The sequence below is a fragment of the Elgaria multicarinata genome, chromosome 3 (assembly GCF_023053635.1).
Source record: "Elgaria multicarinata webbii isolate HBS135686 ecotype San Diego chromosome 3, rElgMul1.1.pri, whole genome shotgun sequence".
NCBI lineage: Eukaryota > Metazoa > Chordata > Lepidosauria > Squamata > Anguidae > Elgaria > Elgaria multicarinata.
The window spans coordinates 1,237,887-1,263,639 of record NC_086173.1 but is presented as its reverse complement, the minus strand read 5'-3'; the positions used below and the strand labels follow the sequence as shown (position 1 = coordinate 1,263,639).

Here is a 25,753-nt window from a genome sequence, read left to right as displayed (position 1 = left end):
TTCAAAGCCATATGGGGGAGATTCATTCAATATGCATCACAACCGAATGTACAACAAGGTCTGCCTGCTTCAACTCTGAATATATGGACATTGTGGCAACAAATGAAGGAATTCAGCACATTTATGATTTAGGTTTGTTGTTGTTTCTTTTCTTTTCCTTTTTTGTCTCCTTTTTTCTTTTTAAATTTTATTTTTCTACTTTTATTAAGCCTCTTTCCCCTAGAAGTTGTATCAATCAACTTTAATTTTTTCGCCTTGTACATTATACATATTCATAACCGTTGGTTTGGTATTAATTTTTAGGGGATTGTTTGTATTCATTCCGGTTGTTTTTTTTGTACCCCTTCCCAGCCATAATCCTGACAAAAATCCCACTCCCATCCCACACTGCTATTACTCATAGAAATAAAGCTCCTATTTACACCAAGGGAGCTTTTTTCCAAAGGCGAAGAGGGATGACAGCTGGGTAAGGAAAGGGGTGGGGGGCTCCCTCTGTGGTCCTGATGAAAATCATACATACACATAGCAAGTATTATTTGTTTTAAAAATCCCTAACATGCTTCCAAGAAACATATTTAGTCTCGTAGCCAATCAGACAAGTGCTAAATCGCACTCTTGGTACTGCCCACTTAGATGTTTGTGCGTCCTTTAGACAACGACATCTTCCTCCTTCTGCTCATTTTTCCATCACAAAATAGACCCCTTTTAATCTGACTTTTTTTAAAAAAAGTGGAACGTGCCGCGACCTCCTGCTGCATGCAGGAAAAGCGGTGCGATAAAAACAGCCCCTGAACGGGCCACATGGTCTTTGTTTACTTGTAATGAAGGACAGAAATGGGGCTGGAGAAGCCATGGTAAGGAAACACAATCCTCACCACGCCCACCCGCATGTGGCTCTCAGAGTCAGTGGCTTCACCTTCACACGGTATTTTTAAAAAGAGAGTCTCTTACCTGGATGGTGATCAAAGGATACTGAAAGAGATGAATGGGGAGGAAATGTTAGTATTTGAAGAATATTTTTTAAGTTATTAAAGTTGAGCAGCAGAACTCCTAATAGGCAGATTTTGACAGGGATGATTTTTAACACTGGATGAAAACTGCACAGCTTAGCTCTGTTAAATATGTGGAAGAGAATTATTCAGGTCTCAGTGATGGTGGAAGAACACAGGGACCCGTTTTGCTGGCAATGAGCAACATTAGAAATAAGCCCTCTTTGGGGATTTGCAGCCCAAGCACCAATGCCGTCCAAAACTGTAACACTACAGCATGAGGATAAGCAAATGCGTCTAGGAAAAAATATGCTTCCTACAAGGAGACAGCCATACACAATGATCCTGTCTTTGTTAGAGCGAATGGAAAATGCATTTTATAATGAGACTATAATAATCAGTAAGAAGAGGAAAGTAATTCTAGTTTTTCAAATGTTTGCCTGCCTGCATTGGTAACATATATTAAACAGTGGCCCTGTTCAGACAACACACTAAGCCACGGTTAGGCCACTAACCCTTTTGCAGTAAATGGTTAGTGAGCATGTTTAAACTGTGGTTATGTAGCCATCATGATTAGGAATGGCTCACATGACACAATAAGCCATAATGTTTAGCTCAAAATGCTTAACCACTGTGGTTTAGCATGTCGTCGGGGTCACAAAGACTGTCTGAGGCTGAGAGGCAGGAACTGGCCAACAATCACACCATCAGCTTCACGGTTGATATGGTCTCATCCAGACTTACATCCAGAAACCTACTACAGTCTATCAGGCTAAGTGAACACTGGACCACAAGACTTTGCCTCCGACTTTGGGTATTTCTTTACTTTGTTGGCCTTTGTTATAAGAAGGGCATCCTATCCATATAGAAAGAGGTGGTGGGGAGAGGGAGAATGGAGGTCCCAGTTCAGTCTGCACTTCAGTACTGTAATTATAACTTCGGCAACTAGATCTGTCCAGCTGCCTTCAAGAGGCAGCTGGACAGCCATCTGTCAGGGATGCTTTAAGGTGGATTCCGGCATTGAGCAGGGGGTTGGACTCGATGGCCTTGTAGGCCCCTTCCAACTCTGCTATTCTATGATTCTATTTATTTATTATTATTTATTTATTACATTTATATCCCGCCTTTTTTCCTCCAAGGAACCCAAAGCGGCGTACATAGTCTTCATCCTCTCCAAGTTATCCTCACAACCAGAATCCTGTTGGGCTGAGAGTCTGCGCATGGCCAAAAGTCACCCAGTGGGTTTTCATGGTTGAGTGGGGACTAGAACCTGGATCTGCCAACTCTCAGTCCAACACTTCAGCCACTTGATGGCCACCACACTGGTTCTATGCGATGATTCCCAAAGATTTAAACATAAGTAAGGAGATTTTTGAATTTCCCCCCTCATGACCATATACTTACAATCTCAGGAACTGGCTTGAAACTTGTATCTAAAGCAACAACTCGAATGAGCACTGGGAAGAAAATTGAAAGGTTATTGAGGAAAATTCATTTGCTTATTTCTTACTGAAATGTGAGCTCTTATTCTGGGTAGCTGGATTCCAGCAAAAAATGGGGTCTACTGAATAGAGCTTTGGGCTTTAAAACTCTGCATTCTAATTCTGGTTCAGCTATAAATTAAGAGAGAATCTACACGTCGTACTGAAGTCGCCTGCGTGCGCCTCCAGTCCGCCCTCAAAACGATGGTGTAGACGGAGAAAGAAGAGACGGAGGAAGAGGCGGAGGAGGAGGCGGCTGGGGAACCGGCCGCGTCCTTGCCACCTCCGCCTCCCCGCAGGCCTCCTGCTGCCGGGGTAAGAGCCACCCGAAAGTCTTTGTGTAGATCCGGCTAGCAAAGAGCGGGGGGAGGAAGAGGCATGTGCAAAGGGCCCGGATGTCTGTGTGTGTGTGTGTGTGTGTGTGTGTGTGCGCGTGTGTCTCCAGCCTGCTTCCTCCGCCACCCCCTTCCACGCAGCCACTTGGTGTGGCTGGGGATCTCCCCCGCGCTCTCCTTGGAGAGGCAAACTGTTGCTGGCAGCGGAGGGCAAAGGGGAGGAAGAGGTGGCGGCGGCGGCGCATGTTGCATCCCGGCCTTTCCCTCGGGAGGGATTTCTCTCTCTCTCTCTCTCTCTCTCTCTCTCTCTCTCTCTCTCCTGCCTTCCTTTGAATTCCGCGATCCATTGTCCTCCTCCCTTTCACTCAGGGCTGCTCAGGCGACACACACACACACACACACACACACACTCCCACCGTGCTGGTTCCCCAGCCGCCACCTCCTCCGCCTCTTCCTCCGCCTCTTCTTTCTCTGTCTACACCATCGTTTTGAGGGCGGACTGGAGGCGCACGCAGGCGCCTTCAGTACGACGTGTAGATTCCCTCCCTGAGATCACTTCTATGAACAGAGGCTTTGTGAGGTGGATTGAGTTTTAAAATGTATGTGGGTTATACCTACTGGGCGTCTCTAAACGTGCTATTTGTAGCATGTTCGTCCTGGCCACTCACAAAAATGTTTGGGTCAATTCAATGATGTAGTAAACAAACAGGAGGTCTCCTGTAGGAAAACACCCCCCCCCCCAATTCCATTTTAAAATAAACCACAGAAAAACTGGAATAAATCCCAAATGCCACAAAATTGGCAGCATGTAAAGCTGATGCTATGAACCTGCCAAGGAAGGGCTTTAAACAAAGAGGGGAAAATGCCTCCTTACAACAAAGGCAGGCAGATCTGATCCCCATTGTGTCTACTCAGAAGTAAGTCCCATTGTGTTCAAAGGGGCTTACTCCCAAGTAAGTGTTATGAGGGTTGTAAACTTACAGCAAAATTTCACTTCTACTCAGAAGTCCTGGCTTTCCTGGGGGCTGTGAGGAAACAGACACTTTCCTAGTGTCAACACTAGGAAAATACAGTGCATGGCGTAGCAGCTCCAATCTCTTTCTGGTAATGTCTCAATAGGTGCAGGAAGACTTCTACGCACATATTAACTACAATCCCTACCTGGCAAAACTAGTGTGGGAGGAGTTGTAAAGGTGCTTACGTTTATCTGGTGTTTATGTTGAGAATTCTTTGCACCATTTAGAGACTGTGACCTCAGCTAGACCTACCTGGTCTAGTGTGACAGAGAGTTGAAGATCTTGTGATATTTTTATTGTGAGATCTCCCCTTCTGTTTACATCTGCAGACACGTTCAGCGGTCTTGGAATCAGCCCAAGACTGCAGAAAAAGTGGGCTCAAAGGCAAAGGCGAGATCCCAGGGCAAGGGAGGCATGATCCCTCCCTGATCCTGGGATCCCCTGTACCTCATGTGATCTTCCAAGACACCCTGGCTGGACGGGGAGGCTTAAGCACTCTTCTGCCTGCTTTTTCTGCCTCACAGGTAATTCCACCTCGACTAATGTTGCTTTGAAAAGTAGTGGCACAGTTTTTCAGACCTCGTTCTGCTGCTTTTTGCTGGTCTTGTGACTGTAATAAATTATTCTGATTCTGAACATATAGTTCTTGCCCTAGTTTCCTATAATTATAACATAAGAATTATTATTCTGAAGATTATGTAGATGATGATGATGGCACTCTTCAAGTGCTTGAAAGATCATCACACAGAGGAGGGCCAGGATCTCTTCTCGATCATCCCAGAGTGCAGGACACAGAATAACAGGCTCAAGTTAAAGGAAGCCAGATTCCAGCTGGACATCAGGAAAAACTTCCTGACTGTTAGAGCAGTACAAAAATGGAACCAATTACCTAGGGAGGTTGTGGGCTCTCCCACCCTAGAGGCAGCTGGTCAGCCATCTGTCAGGGATGGTTTAAGGTGGATTCCTGCATTGGACTCAATAGCCTTCAAGCCCCCTTCTAATTCTATGATTTTATGATCCTATGCTAAAAGTCTTTGAACACAAATACTGCCATAGAAGTGAGAATAAAATGATGCCTTACTCACCATTCTGTCCAGGTTTGTAGATGGGCTTGTCGGTCTGGACAAAGACAACACTGCCTACATTCTGAATGGCCACGGCCCTTCTCTCTGACCCATTGAGGATGGCGCCTTTGAAAGAGATGGTGATGAAAGCCAAAGGGTTGGAGCTGGCAGGAGGGACCTGGGAGAAACCCAAACAGTGAGGCAGTGGACATCTAAGAATACCTCCACTGAGGTTTCCATGCATTTTTTTGCAAACAATTCCAGCCTTCACTACTACCTGATCTGAATTTCATGGCTACAACCTTGCCTGGTAATGATCAGTATGGGCATATAAGAAGACAGATAATGGGATTCTTTTTTTTCCTGAATACCCACAGCTTGATGAAAAATGTGGAAAGCATGCAGGATTCCAATGACAAGTTGCTCCAATGTAAGATACAATTTTACTTGCAATGTGTTTTTTAGACTGTGGGTCCAACATGTATAATTCTGTGGCAGAGGCAACCGATCATGTAGCAAGATGGGACAATTGTGCTGGTAGCAGGTTTTAAACACTATTAAGGATTTTAAAAAAAGAAATCTCATCCATGTGGTACCGTCTTCCAGGCTGTAATCCTGAACAAGTCCCAGTGAAATGAACAGGAAGTAAGGTATTGGCCTCCATTTCACTGGAGCATGTGTAGGAGAACATCCTGGAGAGTTGTGCCAATTAACATTAGGAGGGGATATCATTTGGATTTTCTGTCTCAGGGCCATGTGCTCTGATCCACCTTGAGGGAGGAAGATATTCCAAGGCAGATTCTTGTGCCTGGCAGGGCTCCATCACCTAAACCATTTCACTCCAGAAGTAACATGCAAGACTGTCTGCAAGATGGAACATGCTCAAAGGCCATCCTCTGTTAGGTCTTCATTGTTCTTTAGTGCTTCTCTTGAGACAAACCTGCAGATTCTGATACTGCCAACATTTCCACACTGACTGTTCCATGAATCCTTCAGAAGACACCTGTGACTTCTGAGTGTCATCATGCCGAAGGTGCCCACTTCCAGCTGGAAACTTTTTAAAGGCTGCCTTTGCAGTTAATTTTTAGGGCAGACTGAATGGCCAGCCTTGAAGCCTTCCTTCACATTTTCTGCCCCTCCTCCAAAACCCGTTAACCAACCCGCTACTGTTATTTCACTCACTTCCTAAATACTTGCTTCTCTTCTTTTCTATGATTTCATCTCATTCTTCTGCTTCCTTTTTTTCTCCTTCTACATCTCTTTCACAGAATCATAGAACAGTAGAGTTGGAAGGAGCCTATAAGGCCATTGAGTCCAACCCCCTGCTCAGTAGGGATGTGCACCACCACCCCAAACCGGTTCGGGTCGATCCGATCCTCTCCCGATCTGCTCCGGAACTGGATCCGGAGCAAGATCCAGAGGGCTGGATCGAGATTCGGCTCCCATTTTGCCCCCGCTTCCTCACTTACCTGCCTCCGCAGTGGACAACGGAGGCAGGTAAGTGGGGAAGGGGGGACAAAATGGTGGCCGAATAGGTCCTTCTCCCCCTTACCTGGCTTTGCCATCCGCCGCTGCAAGGACCGCGGATTGGGGCGGCGGGGTGGTGGTGGAGCTAGGTAAGCCCCCCTCCCTCACTTACCTGGCGGCGCTGCCATCTCCGCATGGACAGTGGCGCCTGTGGTGCCAGGTAAGCCCCTCCCCCTGCCCCCTTACCTGGTTCGCTGCTGTCACATGGACTGCAGCGGCGGAGCCAGGTAAGCCCCCTCACCCCCACTTACCTGCGTCCGTCGCGGTCTGGGCGGTGGATTCAGCTGAGGCCTGGGCCTCAGTTGAAGCTGCCACCCAGACCGTGATGGATGCAGTTAAGCCCCCCCTCCCCCCTGCCCCCTTACCTGGCTCTGCCGCCGTTGCTGCACGGACTGCGTCGGTGGCGCCGGCACTAGGTAAGCCCCCTTCCTCGCCCACTTACCTGCATCCGGAGCTTCAGAATGGTCTGAATTGCTCTGCGCCAATCATCACCTCCCCCGATCCACTTCGGATCCGGGCTTCAGAGGTGCGGATCGGCCTGCTCCGCTTTGGATTTGGGGATCTGAAACGGAGCGGAGCACAGCCCTACTGCTCAATGAAGGAATCCACCCTAAAGCATCCCTGACAGATGGTTGTCCAGCTGCCTCTTGAAGGCCTCTAGTGTGGGAGAGCCCACAACCTCCCTAGGGAACTGGTTCCATTGTCGTACTGCTCTAACAGTCAGGAAGCTTTTCCTGATGTCCAGATCCCTGATCATCCTTGTTGCCCTCCTCTAACCCCCTCCATCTTTCCCGCATCCTTGAAGTATGGAGCCCAGAACTGGACACAGTACTCAAGATGATGCCTAACCATTGCCAAATAGAGCGGAACCACTACCTCGTGTGATTTGAAAGCTATATTTCTATTAATGCAGCCCAAAATAGCATTTGCTTTTTTTGCCGCCACATCACACTGTTGGCTCATATTCAGCTTGTTATCTGCAACAATTCTAATTGTCCTGCAAGAAACAAAGACTTACCATAAAGTTGCTGCATTTGAAGATGTTCCGTTCTGTCACGTGCTCTGCCAAAACAGTGGTATTCCGTCCTTCATATTCCAGAAGAACGTTCAGGTCCAGAGACTCATTGAGGTTGAGGAGATGCACACAGGCTGTGTTTGGGGAGTCAGTCTGCAGTACTGAAGGCACTGCTAGGAGGTACTGCCTGTGAAAAGCCAAAGAGGTAGCTGTGTTAGCAGCAAAAGGAAATCATGGTAACAGAAAAACTAATCGTTTTGTTGTGTCTTGGGCAGCAGGCATTGTTTAGGATTCATGAAGAAAGTTGCCCATGTAAGTCATGGCAGTATGGATTAACTCAGTGAGAAGAAATCAGATAATTATCAGATTCAAGACTTTATTGTTCACACACAAACAGGAGCAAAGACAGTTCAGCTCCCCTTTTCCAACCCCCTAGTGCATAATAGTTGTGCAAAAAAGGGTGCTTCAGTAGATGCCGCTTGACATGCAAGACTGTGTGTGTGGGGGAAACACCCACCTTCTACATTCTTCTAGCAACCACTCAATGTACAGAGGCCTTCTTTCCTTTTGGCCCTCGTCACCCATAATCAAGAAAAAGCAAGGTGAAATCCTGGATGAGATATCCTATAATTAAACTCTGTTTCCTTGCCCTCGTCCATGCTCTTTTAATAATACATGCGATTAAGGACTTAGGCTAGAAGAATTATTCTATCTCACTTGAAAAGTTAGTCTGATTCTAAGTCTAACTTCCAAAAACATATAAGCAACTGTTAAAAACAGCATTAAATGTTTAAAACCAAGCTAATTATATAAAAAAAGACTTAAAAAGCAGGTTATCACTTACAGGTCTGCCTCTTTGCCTCTTACATCAGCACAAGAAATCAACATGAATATGCCAAGAAAAAATTGAAGCCACATCATGGCCCTGAATGAGTTGAGAAAAGGAACAGAGCTGGGGGATTTCCAGTTAGGATTCTGTGGTTATTCGGCTATTTTAACAGTCTTTGAGCATGCTTTGTTCCAGCCTCTTCAATGGACCAAGCTAGTTCTGCCTCCCTGACCTCTTATTTTTAGAGGACAGCAGCTTTATAATGCTAGCAAGTCTCCAAGTCCATCCCCTGAGACCGCTCACAACCTATCAGGAAATAACTGCACTTTCTGCCATCCAACTATGTCCGGTTGTGGTGGTTTAAATATCTTAAATGACCTTTTACCAAGAAGATGGAGCCAATGAGCCATGCTTCCAAACCTGATGCAAGAAAGCAAAAGAACAAAAAAGAAATAAATTCCAGAATAAGCTTGTCAGACTGGTTTAATTTGCAATAGTTCTCCCACCTCCTTACCTCTAGAGCAGCCTTCCTCAACCTGGGGCCCTCCAGATGTGTTGGACTGCATCTCCCAGAATGCCCCAGCCAGCTGGCTGGGGCATTCTGGGAGTTGTAGTCCAACACATCTGGAGCACCCCAGGTTGAGGAAGGCTGCTCTAGAGGAATTTATAGAGTTTCAAATGTTACTTATCATCAGTTTTAGGACTTGTAGTAAATTACCACCTCATTTAGTATTCATTTTTGTAAGTATCAAAAACCATATTACTGTTTTCGATGCTGTTCTTCTCAGCACTATTTTCTTTTGTTTTCCTTTGATTTTTGTCAATGGCATAATGAAGCTGTGTCTGACGTGGTGATGTCCTGAATAACTGGAAACAAAATCATGTGGGGAACTACTGCTAATTGGATTGAATGTCATTATGGGCAAAGGTAGCTGATGACAGTGAGGTCAAGGAAGAAAAAGGAAATGATGCCAAGAAGCAACCAAGGGAACAAAAGGGTGCTGAACAACAATTAAACAATGTAAATGTTTTAGGTACGCAAGTATTATTCAGTAATTTGTTTGGCTATTATATTGAATATGCTAGTTCCAAACTGAAGATTAAAGTTAGAAAATATTGGGCACCATCTTTATTATTTGTGCATTATTGTTGTTGTTGTTGTTATTATTATTATTATTATTAAAAACAGTGAACATTAAAAACAAATATACAAAATGTAAAACCATAAAAAGCATAAAATACAAACAAAACAGACACTATCGGTTTAAAACAACTATTCTGGGGTCAGTTTAAAAATACCCACTCAGCACATGCTATTAAATGCTGTTAAATGCCTGGGAGAAGAGAAAAGTCTTGACCAAGTGCCAAAAAGATAACAACGTTGGCACCAGGTGAGCCTCATTTGCTTTATGCAAAAGCGCAGCATTCACAACTCACACAGGCCATGTGTGCGTGTTGTTTTCTGTTCTGCCTCTGACATGGTGACTGCTTAGTTTCATTGGGCACTAGTGAGGCCTGGCTTAAGGACACATAGGAAGCTGCCTTATACTGGGCCCATTGGTCCATCTCGCCCAGTATGATCAGCAGGGACTCTCAGGGACCCTCCAGGGTTTCAGGCAGAGGTTTTTCAGCCTTACCTGGAGATGCTGGAAGTTGAACCTGAAGCCTGCTCTTACCATTAAGCTGAAGGGTTACACTATGGATCAGGGCTTGATCTGGGTTTGGGGCAAGTCAGGTTTCCCAGGAAGGCAAGAATGAGAATAAGACAGAACCATGAAGAGCTCCAGGTAGGGCCGAAAGGGGAAATGGAGCATGAAATTGAAAAGGGCATTGACAAGAGGAGCTTATGGGTATCCCTGGGACTCAATACTGAACAGGGCCACTCTTGTGCAAAAGCACAAAACCATGGTGGTGTTTTTTTTAAAAAAAAAAAATATTGCAAAAGCATTACCACCTTCATGGGGGTGGGGGAGGTGTTCTTCACGAGCAGACCAATTGCAGAAACCCCGGCAGACCAATTGCAGCGGCAGAGGAAACAAGGAATTGTGCCACAGCCAGCAGGAGGGCTCAGAGGCATCAAGGCTCTAAATGCACTTTGATTAAAACGACAAATAGCAGTTGAGTTATGCGTAACCTGGTTGGCTGTCAGGAACACTAGATGACCATTTTCAATCTGCATTGGAAGCAGTGGAGCCCTTGCTAAACTGCTGGGGTTTTGCAATACTGCACAAGCCACACAACTTGGCACCACTGGGTGTGGGTGGAGGGAGGCTGGAAGCGCTCCTCAGCCAGGGTGCTCTTTATCCTAGGGTTAGCCCTGAGAACACTTCCCTGCCATGTAGGACTGAGGTAGAATGGTGGATTGCAGGGGTACGCAGCCTTCTTAGACCAGCGGGCACATTTGGCAGTTTGAGAAAATGTCCTGGGCACCACCACAAAATGGCTTCTATGGGAGGCATGGATAGTCACAAAAGACAAGTAAGACTGAGAACAATGCAGAGGTGGGGGGAAAGCCACAAACATAGGAAACAACCTTTAAAAAACAAACGAAGACTCTAATCTCTTGTGTCAATAATGACGGCAGTTGCCGCACCATGGAGCCTGTTCTTTCCCTTCAGGGATAGTGAAACAGCTTCTCTGAAAGACTATTATTCAACCAGTTTGGCTAATCAAATACAAACCCTCTTTACTGTCAGTTGGATGTCAGGGAGGGAATTCCCCTCAGGTTTCCCTGGTCCCAGCACTTCCTGGCAAATATATTTGCTCTGCATTCTTGTATTCCAGAATGGATTAGCACCCAAAGACCAGCAAACTTACTTCACATATTTTATTTTATTTTATTTTATTTATTACATTTTTATACCGCCCAACAGCCAAAGCTCTCTGGGCGGTTCACAGAAATTAAAACCATAGTAAAACAACCAACAGGTTAAAAGCACAAATACAAAATGCAGTATAAAAAGCACACCAGGATAAAACCACGCAGCAAAATTGATATAAGATTAAAATACAGAGTTAGAACAGTAACATTTAAATTTAAGTTAAAATTAAGTGTTAAAATACTGAGAGAATAAAAAGGTCTTCAGCTAGCGACGAAAGGAGTACAGTGTAGGTGCCAGGCGGACCTCTCTGGGGAGCTCATTCCACAACCGAGGTGCCACAGCGGAGAAAGCCCTCCTCCTAGTATCCACCTGCCTCACTTCCTTTGGCAGGGGCTCACGGAGAAGGGCCCCTGTAGATGATCTTAAGGTCCGGGCAGGTACATATGGGAGGAGGCGTTCCTTCAAATAACCTGGCCCCAAACCGTTTAGGTTTGCAACTTCAAACCTTCTTTAGTTGGTCAGGTAAATAACTTTTGCAAATCTTGTGTGGTTACTATCAAACAATGCAGGGCAGCATGAAAGCAAAGTAAGAGATAAAAAGTAATAGACAAGAGCAATCATTATCCAAAGTGGCCCACTTCTCATTTTTCCTTCCCTAATTCAGAAGTGCGTGCATAGAACACTCTCACAATTATACTTTGGTGTAACTGTGCTGAACACCAAAAATATACTGAAAGCACATGCTGTCTTTCATGCAGCCAAACAAACCACTTGCATATCCAACTATGTTCATTTCAAACAGAAGCACAAAGCAAGCACAATGTCCTTGCTTTGAGCTTCTGTATGAAAGCTCAAACAGGTTTCATTTTTGTAAGCATTTTGAGGCTTATAATGCCAGAATCTTTCGTGACTTGCCTTAACTACCGTGCTATTTTATTACAGGGAATTATGCTGTAATTTTATGACAAAGTGATTTCCTTGACTTCACTGACCCAGGTTTTTGTAAGAGTTGTCAGAGGGGTGGTCAACTGATGGCCAACAGGCCACCATTCTGTTCCATTCAGAACTTTTCCTGACCTCATCCATTCTCCCCATTCGATCTTGGGAATCTAAGACACCGCCATGTTGTTGCTGATTATGATAGGCCATCTTTCATCCTAAGAGATAACAAGGTGGTTTACAAAAGAAAAGTGCTACAAGAAAACCACAAAAATATCTAGCAAATATCCAAAATGAAGAAATTCAATAGGCCACTGTCTGGGAACGCCCATGAGAATAGGGACATTTTTACGAACCAGTGGAACACCAGCACCATGGATGCCTGTCCAATCTGTAAGGGAAGCCATTCTAGAAAATGGAGGCCACTATCGAGGAGGCCATCAGTTCATGTCTCTCTGCTAAATGTGGTAAGACTGAGAGGGTCTCTGAGGATGGAAGGAGGTTATAGACCAGCCCATTCTCACCAAGAAATGAGAACATCTCCTGGAGGCCTTCTGGGGGGACCGGAATGCTGGGTGTGATGTCACGGCTGGCTGGTGGCATTCCTGCCCCTAAGCAGCTCTGAGCAAAATGCTTCCACAGGCTGAAGAAGTTGGTGTAAGTTAAACACACACACACACACACACACACACACACACACACGAAAAAACAACAACCCATAGAATCCTCTGAATCATCCAGTCCTTGAGGTAGCGATATCTAAAGATCATACAGCAATGACAAGTATGTGACCCTTTCCCCCTCTGTAGGTATCAAGTCACCATTTATGCAAAATACCACCATTGCCTAACAGACATGTAGCCAGGGCCGGTGCTAGACTATTTGCACCCTAGGTAAGGTGAGCTACTTTCACACACACACACACACCCAAATGCCAACTTTGATTTTTAAGAACATACATTTCCTGGGGAAAAAAATAAGAAACACAAAACTTCAAACTGCTAAATTTATTTTAAAGTGCAAGGAATACGTCATGCCAATTATAGCAAACAAATTGGAAAGGAACGTCTATGGGTGTAAAATGCATTATTTAATAGGAATATCACCTCCAAATCATCCCCCTAACTCACACGCGCGTGCACACACACACACTCAGCATCACTCACTCCAAACAAACACACGCATGAACACATGCATTCACTCAAAGACCCCATGCACCCCATTCACCCAGACATTCTCTCTCTCTCTCTCTCTCTCTCTCTCTCTCTCTCTCTCTCCTCCGGGCGCGTTCCGGAAGTCCGAACGTGGAGCCGACCCACCCCCACCCCAGTGTTCCTGGCTTCGCTTTGGCTGGGCGGGCGCAGGGCGCCATCTTGCCCGCCCAGGCCCAGCTGAATCCTCAGACCAGACCGTCTCACAGCCAACGCGTGTGAGTGATGCGCTGTGCCTGGCGCCCCTCTTAGCTTGGCGCTCTAGGCGGCCGCCTGAGTGGCCTCTATGGTAGCACCGGCCCTGCATGTAGCTCTCTTCAGGCTTTGTAAAGCATGTATGCCCAACTCACAAGAATGGGGATGAGCACATGAGCACCACCCTCACCATCATGATTCTTGTTGCCCTCTAGGCATGGAGGGTAGCTGTGTGCAGCGGACAGCCTCCTGTATCTGAGGAGCAGCAGCACCACAAGCTTTGCTGCTCTGACCCTCCCCTCCCCTCCCCTCCCCTCCCCCAGTGCTTGGCTCTCAGGAAGTATTTGGGTCTGCTCTGCTCTCTGAAGAGCCATGCTGGCCACTTCCTGCAGCCAACAGAGCTCTACGGAGAGCCCCTTCCCCCTGGCTTGCACCGAGAGGATCTGTAGCAGTCCAATGATAGGGCTGGCCACAAGGCCAAGTAATAACCCAGCCCAGCGTTCCAGCAGACAGGCATTTGTTCAAGGGCATTCAGGCAAAACAGGCGTGGTCAAATAGGCAAAGCACAGTTAAGAGATCCAATGCAAACACAATTCAGTAGTAGAGTCAAGCAGGAATCCAAGATCATCACAGAGGGGTTCAAGCACAGGCAGGGTCAGGAAACCAGGAGCCAAGGCAGGAGAAGCTGGGAAGACATTGGCTGAGTTCAGACGACACGCTAATCAACCGTTGTTTCCCATTGTGTTCCTATTACCACCCCCCCGCCCCCGTTGATTAGCGTGTGGACCAAACTCAGCCATTGTTTCCAGCAACTAGCAAGTTCTGACAGCAGGCTTTTAATCACAAAGGCTGCTGAGCCCCCACCCAGGCTCAGCTGCTGTCCATTAGAGCTCTCTGGCTAGAGCTCTATTCAAGAGGAGTCCCTATCTCCAGAGGAGACATCTTTGTAAGTCAGCCCTCCTTTTTGCAGGAGGCCTACTGGCTTGTCACCTGAGGCAATGGTGCTCCTGAGGATTGGGGCTGGGGATTGCTCAGCGTCTGCTCCAGGGTCAGATTCCCCTCCCTGTGACCGGGAAGGGCCTGAAGCCATCTCCCCTAAAGGCCCAGGATCATCCTGGTCTGGTGCCAGTGACTGATGTAGCATGCCCCTGGTTTCTGGAGGCTCTACTTCTTCCTCTCAGGAGGATTCCTCTAGTGAGGGCAAGACAAGATCTTCAGAACAAGCCAGATGGCAGGTGGCTGAGAGCAGCTACCTGTTCTCCATTTCACTTTGACGGTGGGTGGCTGATCTGGAGAGTCTGCCGGCCCACCCTATGTCTCACTCCGAGGGCATCCTTAGTAGGAAATAGAGGGCACGCAGCTGCTCTGGAAAGGCCCACTGGCTGTGACATTGGCAGTGGCACAAGAGTGGGATTGGTGGAGCTCTCTAGAACACCTGCTGTAGTGCTGTGAGTGGGTGGTAGCTCCAGAGAGTCCTGCTGGCCCAACTCTCCTGCTGCAGCCGAGGCCACAGCAGGAGAATGTCTGGTGGGACTCCCTAAAGCACCTGCTCTAGTGTCACTAGATGGCTGGCAGCTCTGGAGACCTTGTGGAAATGGGCAAATGACACTCTGGGAGAGTGGCTGACAGGGCTCCATGGAGCACCCACTGGAGTGAGGCTCTGGGGCCCTCCTAGTGGGGGGGGGAGTGTGCAATTTGCTGCTCTCCGTGGTCTGCTGCCTGGCGCAGGAGACTCACTCCACCTTTGGGGAGGGCTGGCCTTGCTGAGGAGGCTCTTCATGTGACTTAGACTCAAAGTTCCGACTCCCTTGGAGAGTCTCCATTGATACAGGAAGCTCTTCTCTTCACGCAGTCACCATGTCGAGAGATTGATGAGAATGGCCATGGAGACGTCGCACACCTCAAAACTCCTGAAAAGGGCTGTGGAGCTGTTTAGTGATGAATGGGTTGATACACCTAAGGTCTCTCTCACCTGAGTAAGGAATACCTGCAGCCCACTGTGACACTTTTGCTAGATTTTTTGTTGAGTCAAGTCACTCACATCCAGTGTGACCATGGCTATTGTCATTGATGCATAAACTACAAGAGAAGGGTTGAAGGCAGACACTTGTTGCTTTTGCTTGGATCACTGTGAACCTGTTAAGCCTTGAGGACATGGACTGGCTACTGTGTGTGTGTGTGTGTGTGTGTGTGTGTGTGTGTGTGTGTGTGTGTGTATGGCACCATGTGCCACCTCTGGTAAGACCTACCTATCCTGCTTGTTGAAATCTAGTTATTTTATTCATGTATTCATTCATTCATTCATTCATTCTCATGTTGCCCTGGCCAGCCAAATGAGGGATGTCATGTGGTGTACCACAAGGATTGGTGTTATCCCCAAGGCTGTTGGGGATCACATCAACTTAGACAGCAGTCCTATGCCCCTAGACAGTGTTGTGGGGGCCATAGGGTTGTTCGGATTCCCACCGCCAAGGTTATAGACAGCAGTAATGTTCCTGGTCACAATGTAGATTTGCCTCTTGTGAGTATCTTCCCCCAAAATAAATAATTCACATTGTTCAGAGTTAACCCCAACTTCAAATTCTTCCTCAGAATCTCTATAGGTTAGGGTTAGGGCTAGGAATTTGAACAGGTTCCTCTCTTATACCTTTAGTTTTAATGGTTTTCTGGAATAAAATATTCTCAGGATTAATAGATCTGAACATATTAGGTAAATTGCAGCACCAGGGTCAAGAACAGTTACATATTCATTTAGGGTCACTTTCTTCCTTAAAGTGTCATCAAATTCATTTACTTGATCCCACTTCAACATTTAACGAAGTGAAGCCTCAGGTTGCTCAAGTTCTGTGTTCCTCCGTATTTGAACACGCCGGACTGAGGTGGGTTTTTTCATTCTTCTCTCCCAGTCTTGGACAATTAGGTTTAATATGATCCATTAAAATGCAGTTATAACAACTTTTGTCTGTATTCCAAAAAAAGGGTTTACTTGAAATTCTCTCTCAGGATTCTCAGATCTGTGGATTTTTTCCACAGCTCTGTTAATTCCACCCCCCTTTTCCAACTTCTCTCTTAAATCCTCCAGATGTATTCATATTTCTATTTTGATAATCTTTATTTTTCCTACTAGTAAGTGTAAACCCTCTATTTAAAACAAAGTTATCAGGTAACTCAGCAGGATCTTTGCCATTTTGGGGGGGAGTTCGGGCCTGAATTTAATTTCACTGTAGGTTTAATTCTATTTTAACTTTTGCAATTTATATTTACATGCTTCGGCTATTGGATGGTATAAAAACGTAATAAATAAATAAATAAATAAATAAGTAAATAAATTGTACATGTTTTAATCTTGTAAACTGTCTTGTCCCATACTGGGGAAAAGGCGGGATATAAATAACAGTAACAATAATAATAATAATAATAATAATAATAATAATAATAATAATAATAATATCAACAATAGGTATGTAGCACTACCATGATGGGATCATAATGATTTCACACGAAGTGTAGATCTGGTCACTCTGTGCAAAGCTCTTATGATAGTGTGCCAGTTAGACTAGAGACTTTCTTAGCGGTGAACAGTTGGACTGGATTGGACATGGCTGAAGTATTTTCCATAGAGTGGCAGTTCTTGGATGTTCTTAATTTTTCCTAGAGTTTTGTTTGCTCTTGTTTTTGAGTTTATGGAACTGAAATTTTGCCAGAAAATGATGCAGCATTAATATTTATCTGAAATAGTTTGTAACTGAAAATAGCCAGACATCCCACACAAAATTATAGATGACATGAAAGGTCTGAACGGTGGCAGAGATTACCAGTTTACTTTGCTTTTCAATAGCAGAAACAGTCTGATAAGAATAAATGAATTTCCATTTCCCAATGGGTACAGTTTACTCAACACTGGACTCAATCTACAGTCTCTAAAGTAATACTGTTGCCCCTCAACCAGGGGTTAAAGGCTCGCTACCCCGGCGCTTTAGTAGTCAATCAAACACACGAGGCTGGAGAATGCTCTTAATTCATTTACTTCTGATACTGCAGTATGGGGGTGCTCTCTGGTTCTACAAAATGGTGGCACCCAGAACAAAGGAATCTCACTATATATAGGCCCTGACTACAAGAGGGTGTTAGTCTCTTTCTAACCCTTCTATTGGTCAGTTCTGGATTAGCAAGTTAAGCTACGTTCAATTTTCAAGTTAAGGTGCACAATCTCAATGAATCATAGGTTACATTCAACGCTCCATTTGTTGAAAGTTTTGCCCCTTTGTCTGCTAGCACATGGTTTCCACCATTAAGGAATGCAAATCTGGCATGTAGCCACCTGCCAGTTTGGGGGTGGCACAACCTAGGAGAGACTCACCTTCATCACACCCCCAATACCAATTTCTGCATGGACACAATCTCACTATTCTACAATGGCATTAAAAGGCATTTTAAGACATAAGCTTTTCTTGATGAGTTTTTACTGTCACTCTGAAGTCACACTGGGCAGAAACCTGAGTTTTGTTTGGAAGCAAAAACTAAGGCAGCTCCTTCCTCAACCAAATGCACACACCGAGATTAAAGCTGCAATCTTAAACATGCTCACTATGGAATAATTCCATTGGACACGGGGGCACCTACTTCCAAGTAAACAGATGTAACATTGCACTGTAAATTTTAAGTACATAATAAAAGGCAAGTGTGGCGTCACCTACCTCAGTGACACCTATTATCCAACCTCTCTTTTGCTGCCACCACCCTATTCTTTATTTTCTAAAAGAATGAGGGAATAATATACTTTTGTGAGGGTGAGAGTGTATTGTATACCTGAGGTAATGCCAATGATAGAACAGATATGGATTTTTAAACAAACTAAGAACAAAGTTTATTCACATAGAAACAGATTTTAAATGACACTTTAACAATTATTCCACTAAATATCATTCACTCCTACCCTCAACCCTGACTCCACAAAACCCTGACTGACCCCTCTAACTTTCCTTAACTAACTCCTTCCTTCTAACTAAAAGATTCATCCCACCTACCTGCTTCCCTCAGATTGTCCCCGTAGTGCTAAAGCTTTCGCGGTTGTTATTTTTGCTACTGGGCGATCCTTTGCATACCAGGAAGTGAGTTTAAGGGGGGAAATGTAAAAAATCATAAAAAATCAACGGATGATCCAATTCAATTCAAATTTGGTATGCTTAAAGCTCTCCCTAATATCTATTACTGTGCCAATTTTGGTGTCTTTATCTTTAAAGCTTACGCAGATGAAAGCATTTCTTTAAAATCCTGCTCCTGCGCCCCAGCGGCAGCTCGGAAGATACACTCAAAAAGTAGGGGCTAAATACGGCAAATCTTTTTGCTTTGTTGCACAATTAAGGCAGGATACATGGGAGTACTTCACAGTCAAAGCAGATTATAAGGTGGAAAACTTCTGAGTACTTTGCATGCAATTTGCAGTGATTGCACCGTATAATGCTGGTGTGATAAAGCTCTATCTCTCCCACTGTCCAACTGTCAAAACTGCCCTCTCATTCTCCCTCCTCTCTCTCCATTCCAATCAACCAACCAATCAGATGACGCCATTCACACTGCTCACCATTCTAACTCCCCCCTCCCACTTACTTACCATTTCCTGAAAATAAAAGAATTGGCCGCAGCTAGGCTGACCGTCACCACCGGGGAACCCCGGAGACCTCCGGAGAAGCAAGCCTGACTGGTGCAACCGGTGCTGGGGGCCCACTTACCAGGATAACAGGGGCGCCCCCAGCCCCCAGCTGCATTGGGCCTTATTTCCCTGGCAGGCACAGCCATCTTTACAAGGAAGTAGGAAGTCTCATGCCAGAACCCAGCTCCCGGCGCCACGCGATCAAGCCGCGGAAATGGGGCACATGTTCCGCGGTCTCGGCCTCAGCCCAAGACTGCAGAAAAAGCGCCGGGATATAGCCTGGTCTAGCTAAGGCCTCAATTATGTGTATCCCCCACCCTTGGTTTTCATGAAAAAACCAAAATGCAGCCAATATATGTATTTTCCAGGAGTTGAGGAACAGCAACATGTAGGGTGTCATCTACAAGCATTTTATTGCACACTCATTACTGGGCACTCACGGATTTTCACAGATCCTATTCATGACATTGGCTGCATCCTGCCCCTTCAAGCCTTCTTCACATGACAAAAGAAGATCCCGGTTAATCCAAAATATTTTTGTGACGGAACTTGCCGCTATCTCCTGCTGTGTGCAGGAGAAGCAGCATGATCAAAATGGCCCAACTGAATGGTCCATGTGCATGTTGTTTACTCCTCGTTCAAAAGAGGAAGTAATGAGGGACAAAAGCGTGGGTGTAGAAGTGACGGTAAGGAAAAGTGATTTTCCCCTGTGTGATGACGCTCGTATTTCCACAGTCCCTGGAAAAGTGTTCAGTTGCAGACTTTCCAGATGCCTTTTATTAATAAATAAAAATGAGATTTCAGGCAAAAATTGTACATAACTGAGCAGCTCAATTGTCAGGCTAACCCACTCAAGATCAGTTGCGTACTACAATTGTTTTGTAATATTTGCTTATAAATTACTGCCACTTGCACATACCAAGGGCGAACAAAAGCCAAGTTAAGTAAACATATTGTGCATTGCTTTTTTGTGTATTGAAGACATCTTTTCATCATCTTGTGAAAGTTTGCTTAAGAAGTTAAGAGGATAAGCAGAGGCAGTCACGTCAAGGGCAATAATACACTCAGAACTTTACTCACACAACTGAGGTCATAGAAGTGGCAGTGAAGCCAGGCTCTGTTGCTCTGATTCATAAACTCAGAGCATTAAACAGAATAGATAGGAGAACAAGTTACTATAAGAGGGTCAAATGTCTAGTTTTCATTGGATGCTGGTAGAAGTTCTTCTGCCTTAAACAAGTGCCATTTGTTGTTTTACACAGGTTGGTGCAGAATCACGGTTGGTGCCCAATAGGATCAATCACGGAACTTCACCCACACGTGTACACACTGTGCTTGCACAGCATAGAAGCTCAGAGAACACGCATCAATGCAGAGAGAGGCCAGAGAGTGTGAACCTCATGCCATGATTCTACACACACATTTGTTGTGCGAAAGGACCAGAGTCTCATTTATTTATTTGGTAATACCTATATACTGTTTAATATATTAAAATCTCTAAGTAGTTTACATTTAACAAATCAGTGTTTAAAATACACTATTTAAACATGCAACATGTTAGTTTTGTATTTTTACACTGGATTATGAGAGCATACAAAAAACTGCCATTGCTACCGAGACCTTTGGAATCTATCTCTGAGGGAGAGATAAGAGACTCGACGCTGTCTAGGTGTGAGCAGCGAGCACTCACTCAGTGTGAGCAACATCAATCAGACACTAGAAGATCCCACAGGTTAACACCCCCTCCAACCTCTCCAGTTAGGGAATGATCACCTTGTCCAAGAACCTATAGAGATAGGTCACGCTCACCACACTCTGAGTGGGACAGGAGGTCGGATTGGACGTCTTCTCAACGACGACCCTATGAATGGGGTGGCTGGGACTATTACCAACCATACCACTCCTTTCCATATGGTGATTATCAATATTGGCACCGACAACTTACAGGAGACTCATTCCATCCACCGCCTCCGGTGTCGAGAGAATTCCCTGAGCCTCCAGCCCCATCTCTGCGAGAGTCGCCACTCCCATTGACATCACGTCCCATTGACATGTCCCATTGACAATGTCCCATTGACATCATGTCGATACCGAGAGCAAGTAACCATGGTTCTGAATATGGTGCCCATACCGACAGCACCGCCTCGTCAGCCAGAAAAACAGCCTCAGCCTCAGATTCCATCACCGACCCCAGCACCACAATCTGTTTCTCCAGAGGAAGATTACCAATCAGACTCTGCATCATCAGCATCGTTAGCACCATCCACGCCATCTCCTGATGGCTCTGTGGCTTCTCGAGACTCTTCATCCCTGTCATATATTACGGATGGCACAGTCACGGGGATTGGAGACCCAACAACTGATAGAGAAACTCAATGACCCTATATTTAATGTTCTCCATACCAAAGTCAATGCACTGGTCACTATTCCTTTTCCACCTACTTTACTGCAAATGGTGCAGCTTTCATGGAAGGGGCCTTCATCAGTCGCACCAACTTCTAAATGCCTTGAATCTATGTACCGGATCCAAGAGAAAGATGCGGAATTTCTATTTCAATACCTGAAACCTAATTCAGTTGTTGTTGAATCATCCCAGGGTAAATCCCACAGGGCCCACTCAGCACCAGTGGACAAAGAGGGGAGAAAGTTAGATCTAATGGGGGAGGAGGGTCTACTCCTCCACATCACTAGATTTGCATGCCACCACCTACCAAGCAACAATGTCGCACTACCAGTTATTCCTTTAGGAGAAAGTTGGCTTATTATGTGACTATTTACCGGACGATTAGAGAGAACTGGTGAGAGTTTTCCAAGCAGAGGCTATGGCAATTGCCAGGCAGCAAATTAATACCGCTAGGCATCAGGCGGACGGCAATGCCAAGGCTATGATGGGAGCCATTGCTAAGCGTAGGCAGCTGGATTGAGTCAAGAAAACAGGACACGTATTGAGAACTTGCCATTTGATGGACTAGGTCTCTTTAATTCAAACACCGATGAGGCTATGGATTCAATCCATAAGGCACATACCACAGCCAAGAGAACGGGTTTCTCCACCACACTTCCTCAGTACAAACCGAGTTGATGGAATAAACAACCGTTTACATGACAACAAAGGTTCCAATATGACAAGCCGCCTCGTCAACAGCAGCAGATGCGGAGGAAACATTCTTATCCTCCTTGCTATCAACCTGCCCACTGACAACCCGATTTTGGGAAGAAGCAGCACCTTTGACCGCCCCCCGCTCCAACACAGTCCACCTTCCAGCAATCGATTGCAGTTTTGCCCATGAATGGGAACGCATAACCACAGATTTGTGGGTACTGGAAATCATACACAATGGTTACCATATCGACTTCGATACCCTCCCTCCTTTTTGGGGACCGAAAGTTATACCACCATCACCAATACTTCTGCAGGAAATAAACACACTCCTTGACAAAGGGTCTATCCAATCTGTACCGATATCCCAGATGAATCAAGGTTTTTATTCCCGTTACTTTACGGTACCAAAAAAGGATGGGGGGCTTCGACTGATTTTGGACCTAAGGCAAGTCAACTCATTCATCACCCCCCAAAAAATTTCGGATGACCACCATTGCATCTATACTCCATCTTCTCCACAAGGGTGTCTGGTTTGTGGTCATAGACTTAAGGGATGCATATTTTCATATCTCCATCAGAGAATCCAGCCAATGCTTCCTTCGCTTCATGGTGGGAGACCAACCCTTCCAGTTTGTGGTCCTTCCGTTTGGACTCGCAACAGCACCCAGAGTGTTTACCAAATGTATGTCGGTAGTCTGTGCAAATCTAAGACAACACACCATAGCAGTCTACCCATACATCGATGATTGGCTCTTGGTAGCAGACGACAGACACACTCTGCAAGGGAACATCAACATAACACTACAACTCCTTCACAGACTGGGCCTTTGGATCAACCACAAAAAAATCCATTTTAACACCACAAACAAGGATAGACTTCATAGGAGTCACCCTGTCTTCCATAGATGGAAGAGCCTTCCTCCCCAAAGCATGGGCAAGAACGTTATGCAGCCTGATCCACGAGATCAACAATCAATGTTCAGTCAGCTCGTGAACTATTTAGAGGCCGTTAGGTCTAATGTCAGCCACTACAGCAGTCATCAAATTTGCAAGGCTCCACATGAGGATCCTTCAGAACTGGTTTCTAAGGATTTTCGACCTACATGAAGATGCCTGACAATCCCAACTAACCGTACCGATCTCAGTCCGATCCTCCCTAATCTGGTGGCTGTCAATGAAAAACCTGTTCAAGGGCGTACCTTTCCACATCACGACACCATTGAAAACAATAACAACCGATGCGTCCATGATAGGATGGGGAGCACATTGTGACCCCTTCTCGTTCAGGGCTGGTGGTCACCCGCACAGACCAGGGAACATATCAACCACCTCGAACTTTTAGCAGTTGAGAAAGCGCTGAAGGCTTTTGCGTCCATAATACTGAAACACAATGTTCTTATCGCGACGGACAACACCACAGTTGTGTGTTGTATCAACAGGCAAGGTGGCACAAGGTCCCATCCACTGACTCGGTCAACCCTTCGTATTTGGCATTGGTGTATAAGGAGAGGATTCCATCTTACTGCCATCCATGTGGCGGGAAAGGAGAACACCATAGCGGAGTCTCTCAGCAGGTCCTTCCACACTTCTCACAAGTGGGAACTGAATGTGAAGATCAGGAAGAATCTATTTCGCTATTGAGGGAACCCGAAGGTTGACCTCTTTGTGACTGGCATCAACTCAGCTTGCCCCAAATATTGCAGCAGAGCGTGCTGGGGACGACAGTCGCTAGGAGATGCTTTTGCAAGAATGTGGACAGGGACTCTACTGTATGTATTTCCACCATTCCTGCTTCTGACTAGAGTGGTGGCAAAAATTCAACAGCACAAGTTAGATTGTGTGTTGACAGCCCCATGTTGGCCGCACCAGCCTTGGTTTGCCCACCTCCTACAGCTATCGAAGAGGATGTACATAAAGCTCCCCTCGATACTGACACTATTGACTCGGAATGGGGGCAAGGTTCAACACCCGGACTAAAAAACTTTGAAGTTGACAGCTTGGAAGATATACCCTCACAGCCACAACACTCGTTACCAGTAACAGTCAGGCAGATATTACAAGCCTCACGTAAGATGTCCACTAGAAAATCTTACTCTTACAAGTGGAGACGGTTTTCCCTATTCACACAGGAATGCAATTTTCAGCCAACCTCGTGCAACTTGCAAAATATGCTTGAATACTTACTATCTCTACATCAAGGGGGTTTGAAATTGTCATCTATAAAAATCCGCCTCACAGCTATCTCTGCAAAACACCCAGGATTCGGAGGATTTTCGTCGTTCTCTCACCCTACAACAAAAGGATTTTTGCATGGTGTAAAGAACACGGCGACAATTCGACAAGTAGTTCCAACTTGGAGTCTGTCCATAGTTTTACAAGCGCTCACAAGGAAACCCTTTGAACCTTTAGCCACTGTAGGCCTTTGATTACTATCAATGAAGATCGCTTTCTTAGTGGCGATAACATTAGCACGCCGTTCAAGTGAGCTTAGGGCACTAAGAGTAGACCTACCTTACCTTATTTTTCATAAGGAGAAGGTTGTGCTTCGCACTGATATTGTTTTTTTTGCCTAAGGTGGTGTCATCCTTTCACACTACACAGGACATCGTTTTACCTGCCTTTTTTCAAAATCCAACATCACCACAAGAATCCACCTTGCACTTACTCGACGTAAGACGAGCTATTGCCTTCTATAAGTCACGAACTGAGCACTTTAGACCGACGCAACAGTTATTTGTGTGTTGTGGTGAACCACACAAGGGCTTCCCTGTATCCTGTCAGCACCTATCTCATTGGATAACTCAGACCATAGAGTTGGCTTATGCACTAGCAGGACTTCAGTTAACAGAGCCTGTTAAAGCCCATTCGACTAGAGGGATGGCTACCTCTGTAGCTTTTCGAAGAGGAATCCCTCTAGAGAACCTCTGCAAGGCAGCGACGTGGGCGACTCCATCCACATTCATACGCCATTACAGCCTTGATGTCCAAGCATGGCAAGATTGCTCATTTGGCAGAGCAGTCCTCTCGGAAGTTTTCAGATGACACACTAACCCACCTCCAGGTACGTCAGCTTGTTATTCGCCCATATGTGTGATGCATAGAGACCATGAAGAAGAAATGCAGGTTGCTTACCTGTAACTGTAGTTCTTCGAGTGGTCATCTATGCATTCACACAACCCACCCACTATCCCCTCTAGGTGGTTTGTGCTACTTTTATTAATTTATGTATTTATTTAATCCTGCTTTTATGGGGCCACAATCTTGGACTCCTGATAACTAAGGTATGGGCGGGAACCACAGCGACAGGCGCAGTAGCGTTGGGGGGATGGTTCCCGCCAGAAACGTTTCTTTTAGCTATTGGAGGTTCCAGTACAGGGCTCCGCGTTGGTGCAGAGCCCATATGTGTGAATGCATAGATAGCCACTTGAAGAACTACAGTTACAGGTAAGCAACCTACATATCCCCCTGGGATGGCCCTTCTTAATCAGTCTTCCACTACTGCAGAGGTTCTGAGCCCTACTGCTACATAGTGATCTGTTCATGACAATAGACAATGCAGCTATAGAAAGTTCCT

The 25,753-nt window shown here is 45.5% G+C and overlaps 1 protein-coding gene across 1 annotated transcript in view; it reads right to left on the bottom strand.

Annotated features, from left to right (window-relative positions):
- LOC134397009 (ovostatin-like) overlaps positions 1-21,083 on the bottom strand; it is a 70,673-nt gene extending 49,590 nt beyond the window's left edge. Inside the window, exons 1-5 of the mRNA XM_063123619.1 lie at positions 21,022-21,083; positions 7,431-7,614; positions 4,907-5,063; positions 2,394-2,446; positions 952-972 (exon numbers count right to left, since the gene is read on the bottom strand). Coding sequence (XP_062979689.1) covers positions 952-972; positions 2,394-2,446; positions 4,907-5,063; positions 7,431-7,614; positions 21,022-21,083 — 477 coding nt within the window. The remainder of the gene's footprint in view (positions 1-951; positions 973-2,393; positions 2,447-4,906; positions 5,064-7,430; positions 7,615-21,021) is intronic.
- Between the last annotated feature and the right edge of the window lie 4,670 nt (positions 21,084-25,753).